The following is a 16,522-nucleotide window of genomic DNA, read 5'->3' as shown; positions in this document are numbered from 1 at the left end:
TCGCCCACCCGAGATCGAGAGTGATCTCCGGTTTATTCGTCAACAGGAACCAAGAGCAGTTAATTATCAATCACTTCTCGGGTACTCGATGGTACTATTGATGGTGTTTGACTGATATCGATTGTTAAATCAATGCCTATTTCTTTTGGGCTTTGAATGTGGAGGATCGACCAATACACTGATTCTTTTTCGACCACACTGCATATTCATATTTGTGTTGGTCCAGATTTAGAGGCTATGACAAGTTGCCTGTATGTGAAAAAAAATTCTATCGTTGTAGATATTTAATAGGGGAAGAAAAACGTTTAACGGGGAGAGGATTCATTACGGGTCAGATTTGTAATACTTATCTTTTACGCGGAATAAGGAAAGACAGGATAATGAACTTTGCACATTTTTAACAGTTCCAGGGTTTAAATCTAATTTATTACTGTTATGCATTGTACACTAACTGTATGTAACATAACATTGGCTGCATCACTTAGCTTTGCTCTTCCTGTACAAAATGATTCACTTAATGTACAAGAACACCTATAAACAAGTCATGTACTTATCACATTAAAAGTTACCTACTGCTAATGATATGGTTAATTATACATGTGCAACATTATAATGATATAATTAATCTACATGTAGTTAAGTATTACATTTATTATGGTCTTAAACTGCTGTAGTAAAGTGACAGCATTTCAATGTTTGTTTAATATTCTACTAAGCTACAGTTATGCATAACAATTTAAAATCAGATATATTACAGCTTCATTTACCTACTGTTCATTTTGAATGTAAAGTTCAATTCATTTAATTCAAGATCCAATACAACATGATTAAATACATGCATGTCTCAGCTTTGACTCCATGCACTTTACTTATACCCTGCAAAACCAGTTACAATATTGCAAAGCTAACATGCTACATCCACTAAAACTGATATTGAGCTCTGTTCACTTAACTAAAGTGGCATATACAACATGCTTTTATCAGGTTAGTTCTAACATGTTGCATTGAAACATTTATTAATTTTTAGATGTGTCTCTGTGTGTAAAAATACATTCATGTTGAGATACATTTACTTCATGCAGTGTGGGTCAGTGAAATCAGTTCTTATGTACGAATCTAAAATGTTTGAAAATTACTGAGCCACCCCTATGACTACTTTATTCTTCATGTGTAGGCAATGGCGTAATATGTACAGTCATGTGGGACCTGGAAAGACAAGTAGTTGGAGGTTGGAAGACATTTGGAAGGTTTTGTAAACACAACTGGCATTCTCTTGGTAGATCATAAATTGGTAGCTCCTCCCCATAGTTCCACACCTTTAGCACTGCTAGCTGCATGAGTCTTGGAACTTGTCCATCAGGTGTACTGGTAACTCCCTCAATTACTGTTGGGCAGAATGACCTTTGTCCCCCCAGTGCAGATGTTCCCTTGACAGAAGCTTTCCAGTGAAGTATAAGTTTGCGACCATCAGCTTTTAGTGACTGAATCATATCCAGTAAGTCATTGTTTACTTTCTTTTCTATCCAAGCTTTATCGTAAACATCCTTTGCTGTAAGTGGCCCATGTGTGCTGTTTTCTCCAATCTTGTTTAAGTTCTTTTTTGCCTATTGCAAAAGGTCTGTGGTGAGCATTTGGGGATATTCTTTCATTCTTTCTTCATGAACTTCACGTGCGGCTTCTGTGGTCTTGGTGTTGGTTTTTCCACTGTGCAGAATGTTCTCAACAAATGTGATTGAAGCCTGTTTTGATAACTCTGACATGTTATTAGGATGCAGTTGTGAAAGGTTGAACTGTCTTTCTGCAAGAACATTGTTAACTGGAAGACTAAAAATGTGCTTGGCGTAGAGCTCAAACAGGTTTGGAGTGGCTTCTTTACTTATGATTGAGCTCTGTTGTGATAAAGCCATTTCTTTGATCTCACATAGCAATTGGGGTTCCTTTAATTTCCAAAGAGTGGCCCATTTAATTAATCCAACTCTGTCCTTAGAGACCAATGTTCTGTCCATGAACATGAAAGGGAATGTTCACTGACTTTTCTTTTTGATTTTCAGATCTGACTGGGACTCCAAGAAGCTTTAAAACCAAAAGCCAGAAATGACCTTGGTATCTCTGATCAGCTCCCATTCCAAACAACTTAGGAAAAGTTAACCACTCTGCTCCATGATCTTTGATTACTTTAAGTGCTTCTTGTAACATTGGCCTCTGCACTTGTTTGTGAAAATGGTCAATAGCTGCTGGGTCTTTCAATGACATCTTTACCTGTTGTGATGTTACAGGAAAATGTTCTGATGGAGACTTCAACATTTCACTTAACAAAACAGTTGCTGGCCATAACCGTGCAAGGTAACCACTGGAAAAACCAAGTTCTGCATCACTAGCTTGGGATGTGTTCAGAGATGGAATGATGAACTTGTCAAGGAATTCAAACAAAAACTTGATTTCAACTTGAATCATAGGACTTGAGCTCATCTTAATGACATCTTGCCAAATAGTGTGGTGGCTATCTGATTTTGGCAATCTTTGAAGGAGACGCTTAGCAAGCTGTAGACAAGCTTTTCCATACTTAAGATACCACTGGAGAGTCTCATGATAATATGTCCACCTTGTGTCAATGAATGTCTGAGGAAGGGGTGGCTCTTTACTAAGAATACCTAGAGAAACATACATAACTTTGTATTGGCTCGGACACTCATGATGGAGCCAAGATATTTTATATAGCAATTGTAAAACATGGGGGTTACTCATGTCACCCTTTGCTCTAAACCCAGCCTGGCACATTCTTCTCAGCATGATGTTTAGTACATGTGGGTAGCATCCTACAAAGAACATTTCTTTTCCAAAAATTTTGGTGTTGTTTGCTAAGAGACCATTTACTTTTCCCTTTTGGGTAGAGGCATTGTCCCCAACCAACCCCGAAACATTGGTGATGTCATATTCATTTTTCACAACATGATAATCCACATCAGACTGGTGTTTTCCAGATCCACTTGCTGTAAGGCTGTTTGCTAGGACATAAGCTCGGGGCTTGCTCTCTCTAGGGCACCAGGTGTGAACACCCACTATGTACCTCTCCTCTCCTCCTTTGTGGGAGTCATTGCTCCAGAGATGAAAATCATACTTGGAATTTGAGAAGCACGTGCATAAAATTAGTTTGTCTGCTTCACCTAAGAGAACATTCCACTCAGAAAGTGTACTTGGGGAGACAACAAAGTTTGTGGGGGGGCTACAATCAAACAAAATATTGAAAATCAGATGTAATACTACAGGTGTCTTTTGATAAGATAATAAAGATGCATGTTGCATGTATCTGACACAAGCCATAAACATCAAAGTTCTTTGGTTGTATGCATTGTTACCATGTGCAAATGTCTCCACAAGAGAATATCCCTTTTTGACAAACTCATTGTTCCCCTGCAATTTCTTTTTCAGTTCTGAGGAAGCAGATCTTGTCCCTCTTAACTTGTTGCTGACTTGTTTTTCTTTTTTTTTCAGTAGACGTAAGTTTGTTTTGACACTTTTTGAGTTGAATTTGGAGCCTCAACACGTCCTTTTTCAATTGGATGTTCCTTCCTTTTACAAATACTGAAATTATGAAAAGGCGACAATTGAAATTAGTCAAATGTAACTCACGGATTTCACATGATAGAGTATGGAAACAAAGAATACAAAGTAAAAATATCCGACTAGAAATCCTATCAATAAGGTATGTTTAGAAACTCTCCATAGTGTATGACACTTAAAGATACGCGTCGTTATGATTTGCTGACCGAAGAATTAACTTGCCTGTACATTTTATTACTGACCATGCGGCCATATCGACTACTCTATCTTAACATTCAAGAGGTTTTTTTTTCGGCTTCTGTTTGGTGGGAGTGTCATCGGTTTATGATTAAAACCATTAAAAAGTGGTGTCAACTACGATCGCGCAAGTTGCAACCGGCGAAAATTCGGAATGGGAATGAAAATCAGTCACCGTAATTGGTGGCTCAGACAATCTGCAGTAGTATTCGTAGACATTTGTAAGTGTTTGCATTTCCATTCCCTCCTTAAAAACACTTACCTAGACTGCGCCTTAGGGTTTTGACTGTTCCTTTTAGATTGGCGTTTTCGGACCTCAAACCCTTACACTCTCTCTCGAGTCGATCGAGTTTTTCTTCACTTTAAAAGCTGCACACTTGCACTGCAATGCAGCTTTTTTCTATTTCTTAGGAATAATTCACATATTTTCTCGGCTTCTTTTTGACTGGTGGCTGTTTTTTGCAAGAAAACTGGCTGCCGTGAGCTCTTTTACGTGCCATCAGGTCTCATCGTCGGTGAGTCGGCCGGCGATTAATAACAAAAATCTGTAACTTTGATGTAAACAACTCACGGCACGAGCCCGCGTTCCTTTTCTCACGCATTTTCTCACGCGTTCTCCTTTTCTCAGTGCTACAAAGTAATGTAATCTGCGCATGTCTGAGATTTTCATGGGGTTACGGTTTCCATGGGTGGGGTACCTTTCCGTGAGGCCTAAATTTCAAACAAGTAATGAACTATTAATCTTTATTCGAAGCTGATTTTTTTGGAAGACTGACTACTAGGGACAGATTCTAGAGGCAATAAATATTTGAACTACATTCATAACGGCTATGTAAATCATTACCATAGAAACTCGAAACCACAGATATCTAAGCGGTCAGTGTAAAACGTAGACTGCAGACTGCGGACTGCAGACCGGGGGTAAAATGCAAACTGAGGGTAAAATAAAATATTATTAATAAAAAACAAGACTTGGGAGTGTTCAGTACCCGTACCCGTAATTCTTTTTTTTCAAAATCCCGAAAACTCAAACCAATAGGCGTCTATTCGCCTTAGTCATATTATCAACCTCGGGTTCTTGAACTCCCCATTTTGCTGAACCAAGTTTTCCAAAAGTGCCCAAACTGATCGTAATGCTATTGCATCTTACCTTTGTTTACATATCGGCCATTTTGAATTGTGCTTTCGTGAATAGGTCTGGGACCGAGTAACTCTTTCAGCGTTCAAATTTTTCACAAGGCAAGCCAAACACGACAGCGCAACAACAAGGCAAGGTAAACTTGTCGGTATCGAGCATAGTTTGTGAAAGACATTAACGCAAATTATCGAAAATTACCATGAGATCGTCGTCCTCGTTTTCCGACATTTTATAGTGCCATGTGACTTGGGGACGACGTGACTTTTAAACTGCGTGAAGCGGCTTTTGTGTGTTTCGTGAGTCCTGACGCGACGTGACATTATTTTACGGGTACGAACACTCTTTATTTCATCCTTAAGACTGGTTTTTTTATTATTAATATTTTACCCTCAGTCTGCATTTTATCCCCGGTCTGCAGTCTGCAGTCTGCATTTTACCCCCAGTCTTTTTTTTACCCCTGGTCTGCAGTCCGCAGTCTGCGTTTTACACTGACCCAATAATTTAAGATGGTAAACCTGTGGTTTCCCTCTGTCACGTCCCAATCTCTTCATGTCGTTGAGCCCTCGGTCGATATTGAAAATGAAACACAGCCCTTATGTTGAATATATTCGCGAAACCTGAATTTCTGAAAGGAAAGATTTGAAACGGTGAGCGCATATTTAATTCTGTAGAAAGAGTGGAATAACATGCTTTGTCTGTTTGACTGATGTGGACTGAAAACCAGAGGTGTTATTGTTGACTTTGGACTAAACTTAGACATGTAATACAACACTCTTGCTCGCTTCTTGTAAATCTCGATCGGTAGCCAAGTTGAAATTTCTCATTTGAAAAGAATTTTTAGCGGAAAACTACGAAATCCTTTTAAACTTGGCTCGTTAAGAGAAACGCACAAATATATTCTACAACACGACATCGCGTGATGTTTATCACTGATTATGTATAGCTGTATGGTTTTTCCTCATTCTATCGATGATGATGACACACGTGAGACAGAGAAGAGAATACGTCTTTGTTCATAATGAGCAACAGTTTTCATAAGTTCATAATGTAATATGGCGCACTTAATCAGCGTCGTCCCTGGACTGCCATGGAGAAAAGTCCCTTCAGTCTCTAAGCTGATCTGCAATAATTCGTTCTAGAATCAAAGCGGAATTTCGCCTAACGCAGCATCATGAGATCCGAGTCACTTGAGATACAGGTAAAAACCCTTTCAGGAGGTAAATGAAGGTAGTGTTTGATTAAATATACATCAGGGATAAACAAGTTTTTTAGCTTCATTCTAGATTGTATCAAATATGCCTTCGAGTTTTAAATCAGCCCTCAAATCACCAGGATATCTGATATTTGATGATGTTATGTTAATTGTGTTGAACTGTTAAATATGTTGAATGTACAATAAACGAGAACACACTTTAGAAGGGGGGTAAAGAGCTGTTCGTTCAAAATAAGTAGCTGAATAAGATAATGGCCGCGACGTTATGGCAAAGTATTTCAAGCTAATAACGACGGAGCTTACTTAGCGATTCTCGTTCGTCATCAAATCAACACAAGACATCAGTAGTGGTTCATTCAGATACGATCAGAATTAAATTCATAGTTTATTCGGCATCATTAATCAACGTCGTTTCTAAACTATGATGGAGAAAAAATCTTTCGGTCCAAGCTGATCAATTACAACTTATTCTAGAATCAAAGCGACGCTTCGAATGACGCATTGTGTCTTTGGAAACCAACTATTGTTAGAGTTGTCTGGAGGCAGCCACTTGAGACGGGGATTAACCCCCTTTCAGAAGGAAAGTGGAAATAGTGTTTAATTTCATGTATGATTTTAATAATAAAAAAGATTTTTGCTTCATTCCAGCAGTGAGTGGAACAGTTCTCAGGAAAGCCTTCATATCAAAATTAGGTTGAACTCTTAGTTTAATGGGGCATCATTAACAGCGTCGTTCTTAAACTATGATGGAGAAAGGGTCTTCCGGTCCGAGCTGATCAATTATAATTTATTCTAGAATCAAAGCGAAACTTCGACTGACGCATCATATCTTTGGAAACCTATTATTGTTAAAGTGGCAATTAGCTGGACCAGTCCAAATTTCCCCTTACCCGTGAAAAAAGGCATGAAATGACGAGATGAACTTGACAACAACCCTTGGTGGGGAGGGAAACGTGAAGAGAAAGAAAGGGGAGAAATACAAGATAGGCTGAGCGAAGAAGACAGGGGATTGTAAAGCTTCCTATCCTAAATCTTTGTTTTATCCGATCCTTTCTAAAAGTCCTCCGAAAGTGGAGGTTGTGAAAGCTTTTCGCACACAACCCATCTTCCTTTACTTCATTTGAGGGCAAGTTTGTCTCTCCCCCCCCCCCCCTCCTCCACTCCTATTCTCGTATTTCGCTATCTCACGATCAGAGTTAAATTCATAGTTTAATTCGGCATCATTTATCAGCGTCGTTCCTAAACTATGATGGATAAAAGGACTTTCGGTCCGAGCTGATCAACCATAATTCATTCTAGAATCAAAGCGAAACTTTGACTGACGCTGCATGTCTTTGGACACTAGCCTATTGTTAGAGTTGGCTGAGATCAATCATCAGTCAATTAACCCCTTTTCAGAAGGAAAATGAAATAGTGTTTTACTACATATATGATTTCAGTGATATACAAGATTTTTGCTTCATTCCAGCGGTGAGTGAAATAGTTGTCACGAAAGCCTCCATACCAAAAGCATATCACAAACCATTATAGAATCAGCAGTTTGGGATTTTTCTTAAAGTCGTTTTTTACCCTTTTAATTCATCATTAAAATATTTGCTGTAATTTGCTCTTGTTGATAATCGTCTTCGCCTTAAAAAAGCCTGGATTTAAGGGGGGGGGGGCTGCTGCCGCTTTCCCGTTTTTAATCACTCATGGATCATGGAGTAACCTCTAAGTAATGTGTACGACAAGAGATTGAGGCGAGACAAGAACAACACAAGGTGGGCCTTCAGAGAGGACCGTTTACATCATTCTTCCCTTCAGGGAGGGTGGGGTAGGGGTTCTATTTCTAAAGGAAATGCAGTTACTGACTGTATTGTTTGAAAATTTTACTTAGCTTCATAAAATTAGGTAGTCTGACAAAGTAAGCCATGACAAAATTTGTTTAATTGTTAAATTTTGCTTATTATTGTTTTGACAGCTGACGAATCGATGAAAAATGGCATCTGAAGTCTACACCAAAGAACAGCTTAACTACCTCAGAATTTGTCATATCGTCACTAATATCCTGCCTCGGGAACTAAGATCCATTTGTAAACGAGAATGGGACAATCGCTACCAACCTACTTTGGGAGAGTGGAAGGATACACCGAAAAATGGACTGGATTTCTACCACAGCGAGTCCCCACGGAGCCGGTCAAAAAATGCTCCCGCGCTGGCGAAAGTCATCACCGGTAATAGGAAAGAGTGGGATTGTACAACGCTTTTTTTTGCAATTCTTTATTCGGATTCTATTGGCCGTGGACTTAGTGCAACAGTTCGCTCTAATGTAGATGATCTCAGAGAGATTCGTAATAAAGAATTTGCTCACATGCCACAAGGTGAGTTGCCAGATCTCCAGTTCAGGCTTGCTGTTCGCAGAATTGAGATTGCATTTTTGCAACTTCGTCTACCAACCCTGCAAATTCAAACCATTTGTAAACAGAAGACTTTTCGGACGGATGAGGTGAAAAGTCTCTTGGAAAAAGTTCAGTATCTCCTACAAGACCTTCAAGAAACCCAAATCAAACTAGAAACATCTGAAAAACAACGTCAGGTGGTTGAAAAACAACGTCAGGTTCTTGAAGTTCAATTGAAAAACGAAGCTTCATCGTTTTCTATCCTTCCACCCAAACCATCACACGAAATCGCATCACGCGATGGTGAGGTCGATAACATAACCAGGCAGTTAGATAAGCTAAGACAAGCGGACGAAAATAGTTTAAGCTTCCTGTACATCACTGGTAATCCTGGAAGTGGTAAGTCTCAGCTGGCTGGTCTAGTGGCTAAGAAGTTTTACGACAGAGAAATCTCAAAAGGCAGCGTCATCACGTTTGTAATGACTTTGAACGCTGAAAACTCACAAACACTCTTGGAATCGTACGTTTCACTGGCGCGTCAGGTCAAGTGTCCAGAGTACCACATTACAGACACTCGTAGTTCCCAAGATACGAAGATTGACCTAAAGATCAAGAATCTCAGAGATTTGATTGCATCAAAAATGCACCTTTACGCATCCTGGCTCATGGTGGTTGACAATGTGACATGTGTTTCTGCCATACACGACCTTCTACCTCAATTAGGAAGCGAACAGTGGAATAAAGGGCAATTGCTCATCACAACACAGGATTCCTCGTCTATTCCTGCTACTTGTTCATTCATTTCACACGTCTCCATGATGAAAGGAATGGAACCATTGGATGCAAGGTGTTTTCTGGCAAATATCTCCGGCCTAGAGGACCCAAAAACGGGAGATCAAGTTGCAAAGGTGTTAGATTACCAACCCCTTGCTCTTGCCAGCGCAGGCACTTATGTGAAGAAGATCCGTGAGAGTGTGGCTTCTGACTTTGGCTGGAAGGAGTATCTAGACAAGCTAGAAAGAGGAATGCGAGCCCTCACTGAAAAGGAACTGACAAAGACAAATCCAAGCTATAGCAAATCCATGACTGCAGCAACAAGGCTGGCCGTCGAAAAAGCGATAGAAAGTGACGGTATTGTAAAGAATGCGTTTACTTTTCTTTCCCTCTGTGCTCACCAAGCGTTCCATCTCGACATCCTCAAAAATTATGTATTGAATATAGATAAGCATGTGGAAAAAGAAGAGGCTGCCATTCAGATCCAAGGCTACTCACTGCTGTTGCTCGAAGAAAGACAAAATGGGGTTTTCATCGGTGTGCACAAAATTACTCATGAGGTCATTAAATCTGTAATTTACGAGAGTCAGGAGCAACATGAATACGCCCAATCTGTTCATGCTGCCTTAATAGCATTTAACCAATACATAGATATTGAGCTATCAAACACCTGGAACGAGCTGAACTCTATTGCAGCGAGCAAACATCTCATTCCACACTTAAAAGCTTTGGCCACAAAGGTTAAAGACGTTTTTGACACCCGAGATGAATCGCGCGTATTTGGAGTGAATGTATCAAATGCGGTGTTCCATTTCCAAAGATTTGGTCAAATTTGCGAGAATCACTGCGAACTTTTCGTTGCTAAGTTGTACTATGACATTGCTTTGAAACTAGTTGAACAAAGTAGTAAGAGTGGTACAGGAAAAGCTGTCATTTTGCTTAATTTAGGCAATGTACAATATCAGATGGGTAAACTTCAACAGGCGAATGAGCTTTATGAACGTGCTCTAGGAATTCAGTTGAAGAAGCTTGGACCGACGCATGTAGATGTCGCAACAACTCACAATAACTTGGGGAATGTACGGCGTGCGTTAGGTGACCTGCAACAGGCAAAGGAGTATCACGAGCGCGCTCTTGACATTCAATTGAAAAAGCTGGGACGCGAGCATGTTGATGTTGCAGGTACTTACAATAACTTGGGTAATGTACAGCGTACATTAGGTGACCTGCAACCGGCCAAGAAGAGTTATGAGCATGCTCTAAACATTCAGATGAAGGAGCTTGGACCCGAGCATGTCAGTGTTGCACGTACTTACAATAACTTGGGTAATGTACAGCGTACATTAGGTGTCCTGCAACAGGCCAAAGAGAATTATGAGCGTGCTCTAAACATTCAGATGAAAAAGCTTGGATCCGATCATGTTGCCGTCGCAAATACTTACAACAACTTGGGTAATGTACAGCGTACGTTAGGTTGCCTACAACAAGCCAAGGAGAATTATGAGCGTGCTCTAGACATTCAGTTGAAAAAGCTTGGACCCGAGCATGTTGATGTTGCAGGCACTTACAATAACTTAGGTAATGTACAGCGTACGTTAGGCGACCTGCAACAGGCCAAGGAGAATTATGAGCGTACTCTAGACATTCAGGTGAAGAAGCTTGGGCCCGCACATGTTGATGTCGCGTTTTCTTACAATAACTTGGGAGTTGTACAGGGTGACTTGGGTAACCTGCAACAGGCCAAGGAGAATTATGAGCGTGCTCTAGATATTCAGAGGAAGAAGCTTGGACCCGGGCATGTTGCTGTCGCAAATACTTGCAATAACCTGGGTAATGTACGGCGTACGTTAGGTGACCTGCAACAGGCCAAGGAGAGTTACGAGCGTGCTCTAGAAATTCAATTGAAAAAGCTTGGACCTGAGCATGTTGATGTCGCAGGTACTTACAATAATTTAGGCAATCTACAGCGTACGTTAGGTGATTTGAAGCAGGCCAAGGAGTACTATGAGCGCGCTCTAGACATGTGGTTGAAAATGCTTGGACCCGAGCATGTTGATGTCGCGCGTACTTACAATAACTTGGGTAATGTACAGCGTATGTTAGGTAACCTACAACAGGCCAAGGAGAATTACGAGCGTGCTCTAGACATTCAGATGAAGAAGCTTGGACCCGAGCATGCTGATGTCGCGCGTACTTACAATAACGTTGGTAATGTTCAGCGTACGTTAGGTGATCTGCAACAAGCCAAGACGAATTATGAGCGTGCTCTAGACATTCAACTGAAAAAGCTTGGACCCGACCATGTTGATGTTGCAGGTACTTACAATAACTTGGGTAATGTACAGCGTACGTTGGGTGACCTTCAGCAGGCCAAGGAGAACTTTGAGCGCGCTCTAGACATTCAGTTGAATAAACTCAAACCCGAGCATGTTGCTGTCGCAAATACTTACAATAACTTGGGTAATGTACATCGTATGCTAGGTGACTTGCAACATGCCAAGGAGAATATTGAGCGAGCTCGAGACATTCTGTTCAAGACGCTTGGACCAAAGCATATTGCTGTCGCAAATACATACAATAACTTGGGTAATGTACAGCGTATGTTAGGTGATTTGCAACAGGCTAAGGCGAGTTATGAACGCGCTCTAGACATTCAGTTGAAAAAGCTTGGACCTAGGCATGTTGATGTCGCGGGTACTTACAACAACTTGGGTTATGTACAGCGCAAGTTAGGTGACCTGCAACAGGCTAAGGAGTGCCATGAGCGTGCTCTCGACATTCAGTTGAAAAAGCTTGGAACCCGGCATGTTGTTGTCGCGCGTACTTTAAATGACTTGGGTAATGTACAGCGTTCGTTAGGTAACCTGGAACAGGCCAATTAGTACTTTTTGCGCGCTTGGACACTAGCATGATGGAGTCGTGATAAGTTTAATACTGCTGTTTTAATTATGCATAATTTTCAGATAAAGGTGTATCTCTATTGTCCTATTTTGTACTTCCGTATCTTTCGATTTAGCTGCGCACGCTGCGAAGAAAACTGGGGTACACAGGGTACACAGAGTATACAGGGTACACAGGTTATACACGGTATATAGGGGTACACAGGGTATACAAGGGTACACAGGGTACACATGGTATACAGGGTATACATGGGTACACAGGGTACACAGAGTACACAAGGTACACAGGGTATACAGAGTACACAGGGTACAGGGTATACAGGGTACACATGGGTACACAGGGTACACAGGGTATATAGGGTACACAGGGTACACAGGGTATACAGGGTACACAGGGTACACAGGGTATACAGGGTATACATGGGTACACAGGTTACACAGGGCACACAGTGTACACAGGGTATACAGGGTACACAGGGTATACAGGGTACACAGGGAATACAGGGTACACAGAGTACACAGGGTACACAGGGTATACAGGGTACACAGGGTACACAGAGTACACAGGGTACACAGGGTACACAGAGTACACAGGGTACACAGAGTAAACAGGGTACACAGGGTACACAGAGTATACAGGGTACACAGGGAATACAGAGTATACAGGGTACACAGGGTATACAGGGTATACAGGGTATACAGCGTATACATGGGTATACAGGGTATACATGGGTATACAAGGTATACATGGGTACACAGGGTATACATGGGTACACAGGGTACACATGGTACACAGGGTACATTGTATTGTATTGTATTGTATTGTAATCTTTATTTAGACACGATCAATTCATCAGCCTATAAAAATACATATCACATACGCTAAGATATTTAAAATTAAAACTACATACTATAACACTAAAGCTGTTTTCCGTGAATGCCGTGCGTTAGACTTAAAGAATGTCATTGATCTTACGTTTAAATAACCCCAGAGAATCTGTGTTCCTTATATCGCGTGGTAAACTGTTCCATAATGTGGTGCCATTGTAGCTAAAGCTTTTTCTGTAATAATTAGAGCGCGGTAGTGGAACATTAAGCTTATTTTCAGAGTCCCTGAGGTCATAAGCAGAGTCACGCTACATAAACTTTGAATATAGATACCTTGGAGCTAGCCCGTGCAGACATCTAAACATCATGGTGGCTTTATGGATTTCCTGCTGGCGTGCAAGATTTTTCCACCCTAAAAACTCGAGTAGCTCAGTTGCATCAGCATCATAGTTAGAGAATGTCAACACACGGGCTGCTCTATTCTGCAATTTCTGCAGTTTGTCTCGTAGCGTTTTCCCACAGCTACCCCAAACAATGTCACAGTAATCAAAGTGAGGTTTTACTAAAGCTTGGTAGATGAGATGTAAGGTTGATGCTGGGATCAGGTGCCTAATTCGCTTTAGGGCCCCGATACCAGAGGCGATCTTTTTCGTTAGTTTTTCGATGTGACTATGCCAATCGAGTTTATCGTCTATTATTACACCGAGCGATTTTGTAGCTGTAACCTGGCTCACTCGAGTATTGTTCATTCTAATTGTTGGTGAAGCTGTGAGAGTATTCAGTCTCTGCCTCGACCCTATTAGCATGAATTCGGTTTTAGCCATGTTCAACGTGAGTTTGTTCGCTTGTAGCCAGTTGAAGACGTTTTCTAGGTCTTCATTTAGACAAAACTGAACGTTCTCAAGATTGCTTCCTGCATATGTGAGATGCGTGTCATCGGCATACACTCTCGGTTTACAATTTGATAAGCAATTTGGAAGATCGTTGATATATAACAAGAACAATAATGGACCGAGGATGGTCCCTTGAGGGACGCCGCAAGTCAACGAGTAGCTACTGGATAGCGACCCGTTGACAGAGCATTTTTGTGTTCGGTTTTCCAAATATGACTGAAACCATCTGAAAGATTTTCCATGTATACCATAATAGTTTAGTTTCGATAGAAAGATCTCATGATCAACAGTGCCAAAAGCTTTTTTCAAATCTAGAAAAATGACTCCATTGATTTTCTCATAATCAATATTATATGCCCAAGAATCTGTCGCTTCCAGCAAAGCTGTTACAGTTGAATGATTAGCACTAACCCCTGATTGGTTTTGACATAGAATATCGTGCTCTTCCAAATAGGCATATAACTGTTCATAAACTATCCTTTCAAACACCTTCGCCATTATTGGAATCACCGATATTGGGCGGTAATTGTTAGCATCACCGCGGTCACCCTGTTTATAAAGAGGGGTAATCCTTGCATATTTCCAGTCGTCTGGGAACGTCCCTTGGCTAATGGATTGATTGAAAATATCACATATCGGCACACAAATAAGATCAGCACATTCGCTGATAAACCTAGCAGATATTTTAGCTGATCAGATAGAATAATTTAAATACTCGAAACAATGCTGTGGTAGCGTACCGATTTGTATTTTGTCGAATTTTATGCCGAACCAATCAGATCGCCCATAATCCTGCTAAAAGCCATGCGATGCTGCCCTTTACCTTCTGGCGCAAAGAATACGTGAGCGTCCAAAATTAATTGTCTCTGTTCTGCTTTGTTTTGTTACCTTGTTGAGTCATTCCAGTCAATTTCCTTTGTCTGATCTGACCAGGGTATAAATTTCAATTTCTCTGTTCTTGATGCTAAGTGAAATACTTATCATTTCATGAGGCGACTGTCAATTGATTTGATTGTAGTTTCCATCAAACCAATTTCAAAAGGGAAATGAGAAACTAACATTTTTCACTTGGCTAAATAAGCCCGGTCAATACAAAATTTGTTGTATGGCAAAAGAAATTAAAATGGTGAACAAAAAAAGTAGCTACAAAAGTGAAAGAAACTTAACATGGTTGTCCTTGGTTATCTCTCTTTAGACACGTTTCTGACTTTTTAATATCCAAAGCTGTGGAAGTTCTTTTTTATCTTTTTTTTTACAGTAGTGAACAATTTAGTAGAAATGGAAAATGTAAACCGGCTACAATCGCTTTTTTCTTTTCCCGGGTTCAAAGCGGGCAATCCAAGCAGACATACGCGGGTGACCAACCTGAACAAAGGATTCTTTTCCTCTATTTCTTTCCGTTCGTAGTGCCAACTTTATCACAAGAATCTTGAAATTTAAACGAATATTACCTCGTAACAACAATATCACAGGTACACACAATTTAGAAATCACGTGTAGGCTTCTTGTCTTCTTCCAGTGCAATCTTTTTGCCATAAAATATAAATACTTTTTAACCAAAGTTTTTCAGTAGAGATGGCTGTAAATTGGCCTTATGCTTCATTTTCGCAAGAATTAGAAACAGGAAAAAAAAGAAGAAAAGAAGAAGGATAAAGAATAACGAGTCCTGTATTTCTTTACGCATGGTCAATAACGCATATCTCTTTCATGTGAAGCATATCATGTCTACGTTTGTCTTATTTTGTTCTCTTGACATCCTGGCACTATCTGTTCTTTACACGCGGCAAAAGTAGTTCTTGAAGGTAACCCGCGAAACGATGAGCACTCATTCATAATTTTGTAGAATTAGTGGGTAGCATGCTGCATGTCTGCTTGAGTAATGCACGCTTCCTTTCATACAAGGTATAATTATTCACAAAGTCAGACCTTACCTTTGATTTCATGAAGAAAGGAGTATGATATGAATCTTATTTCTTAATTTGTAAATGAAAGCGGTTCACAGTAAGCTCGTTTCAAATATGCCTCCTGTTTTAAGTCAGCTCTTACATTCTTACTGTAAATGACGGCGTATCAGCACTTGGCGACTCTAGCTCGCGTGATGTTTGGTAGTGTTGTGATAAGTGTGTTGAACTGATAAATCTGTAGAATGTACAGAAAATAAAACACACACTTAACAAGGCAAATTTTGCTCTAAAAAAGTGACAAAACATCATCTGTGATTTAAAAGAATGGCCGTGACATTATGCCGCAAACGTATTTCAAGCTGGTAACTTTCTTTACGTAGCGATTCTCGTTTGTCATCATATTAACACATGACATCAGGATCGTTGTTCATTGAGGTACGATCCGAATTTAATCTTAATTTAATACGGCTTAATCAATCAACGTTGTCCGTGTGTGTTATGGAAAAAATTCCCTTCAGTCTTTAAGCTGATTCACAATGAGTCACTCTTGAACAAAAGCAGAATTTCGTCTGATGCAGCATGTCTTTGAAAAACCAACTATTGTTCGAGTTGAGTGAGATCAGTCACTTGAGACACGGGTAAAAATTCTTTCAGAAAGAAAATGAAGATACTGTTCTACTGACTATACGTCAGTGA

The 16,522-nt window shown here is 40.3% G+C and overlaps 1 protein-coding gene and 1 pseudogene across 3 annotated transcripts; one reads left to right on the top strand and one right to left on the bottom strand.

Annotated features, from left to right (window-relative positions):
• Positions 1-340: 340 nt before the first annotated feature.
• Positions 341-5,164, bottom strand: LOC148734391 (uncharacterized; annotated as a pseudogene). Its single transcript, XR_015998574.1, has 3 exons — positions 5,135-5,164; positions 4,061-4,160; positions 341-3,582 (listed from the first exon to the last, which is right to left on the bottom strand). The product of XR_015998574.1 is annotated as an uncharacterized LOC148734391 (transcript).
• LOC111328216 (uncharacterized) lies at positions 5,026-12,289 on the top strand. 2 transcript variants are annotated; one of them, XM_022932605.2, is made up of 3 exons: positions 5,026-5,583; positions 6,076-6,134; positions 8,110-12,289. In XM_022932605.2, the coding sequence occupies exon 3, from the start codon at positions 8,128-8,130 to the stop codon at positions 12,181-12,183; it is 4,056 nt and encodes a 1,351-aa protein (XP_022788340.2). In that variant the 5' UTR covers positions 5,026-5,583; positions 6,076-6,134; positions 8,110-8,127; the 3' UTR covers positions 12,184-12,289. The 2 variants fall into 2 exon arrangements, with proteins under 2 accessions (XP_022788340.2, XP_022788339.2); XM_022932604.2 differs by having other exon boundaries at positions 5,026-6,134.
• Positions 12,290-16,522: the final 4,233 nt, after the last annotated feature.

The sequence above is a fragment of the Stylophora pistillata genome, chromosome 3, assembly GCF_964205215.1.
Source record: "Stylophora pistillata chromosome 3, jaStyPist1.2, whole genome shotgun sequence".
In the NCBI taxonomy this organism is placed as follows: domain Eukaryota; kingdom Metazoa; phylum Cnidaria; class Anthozoa; order Scleractinia; family Pocilloporidae; genus Stylophora; species Stylophora pistillata.
Note: the sequence above shows the minus strand (reverse complement) of the source record. Positions and strands in the feature narration are given on the sequence as shown.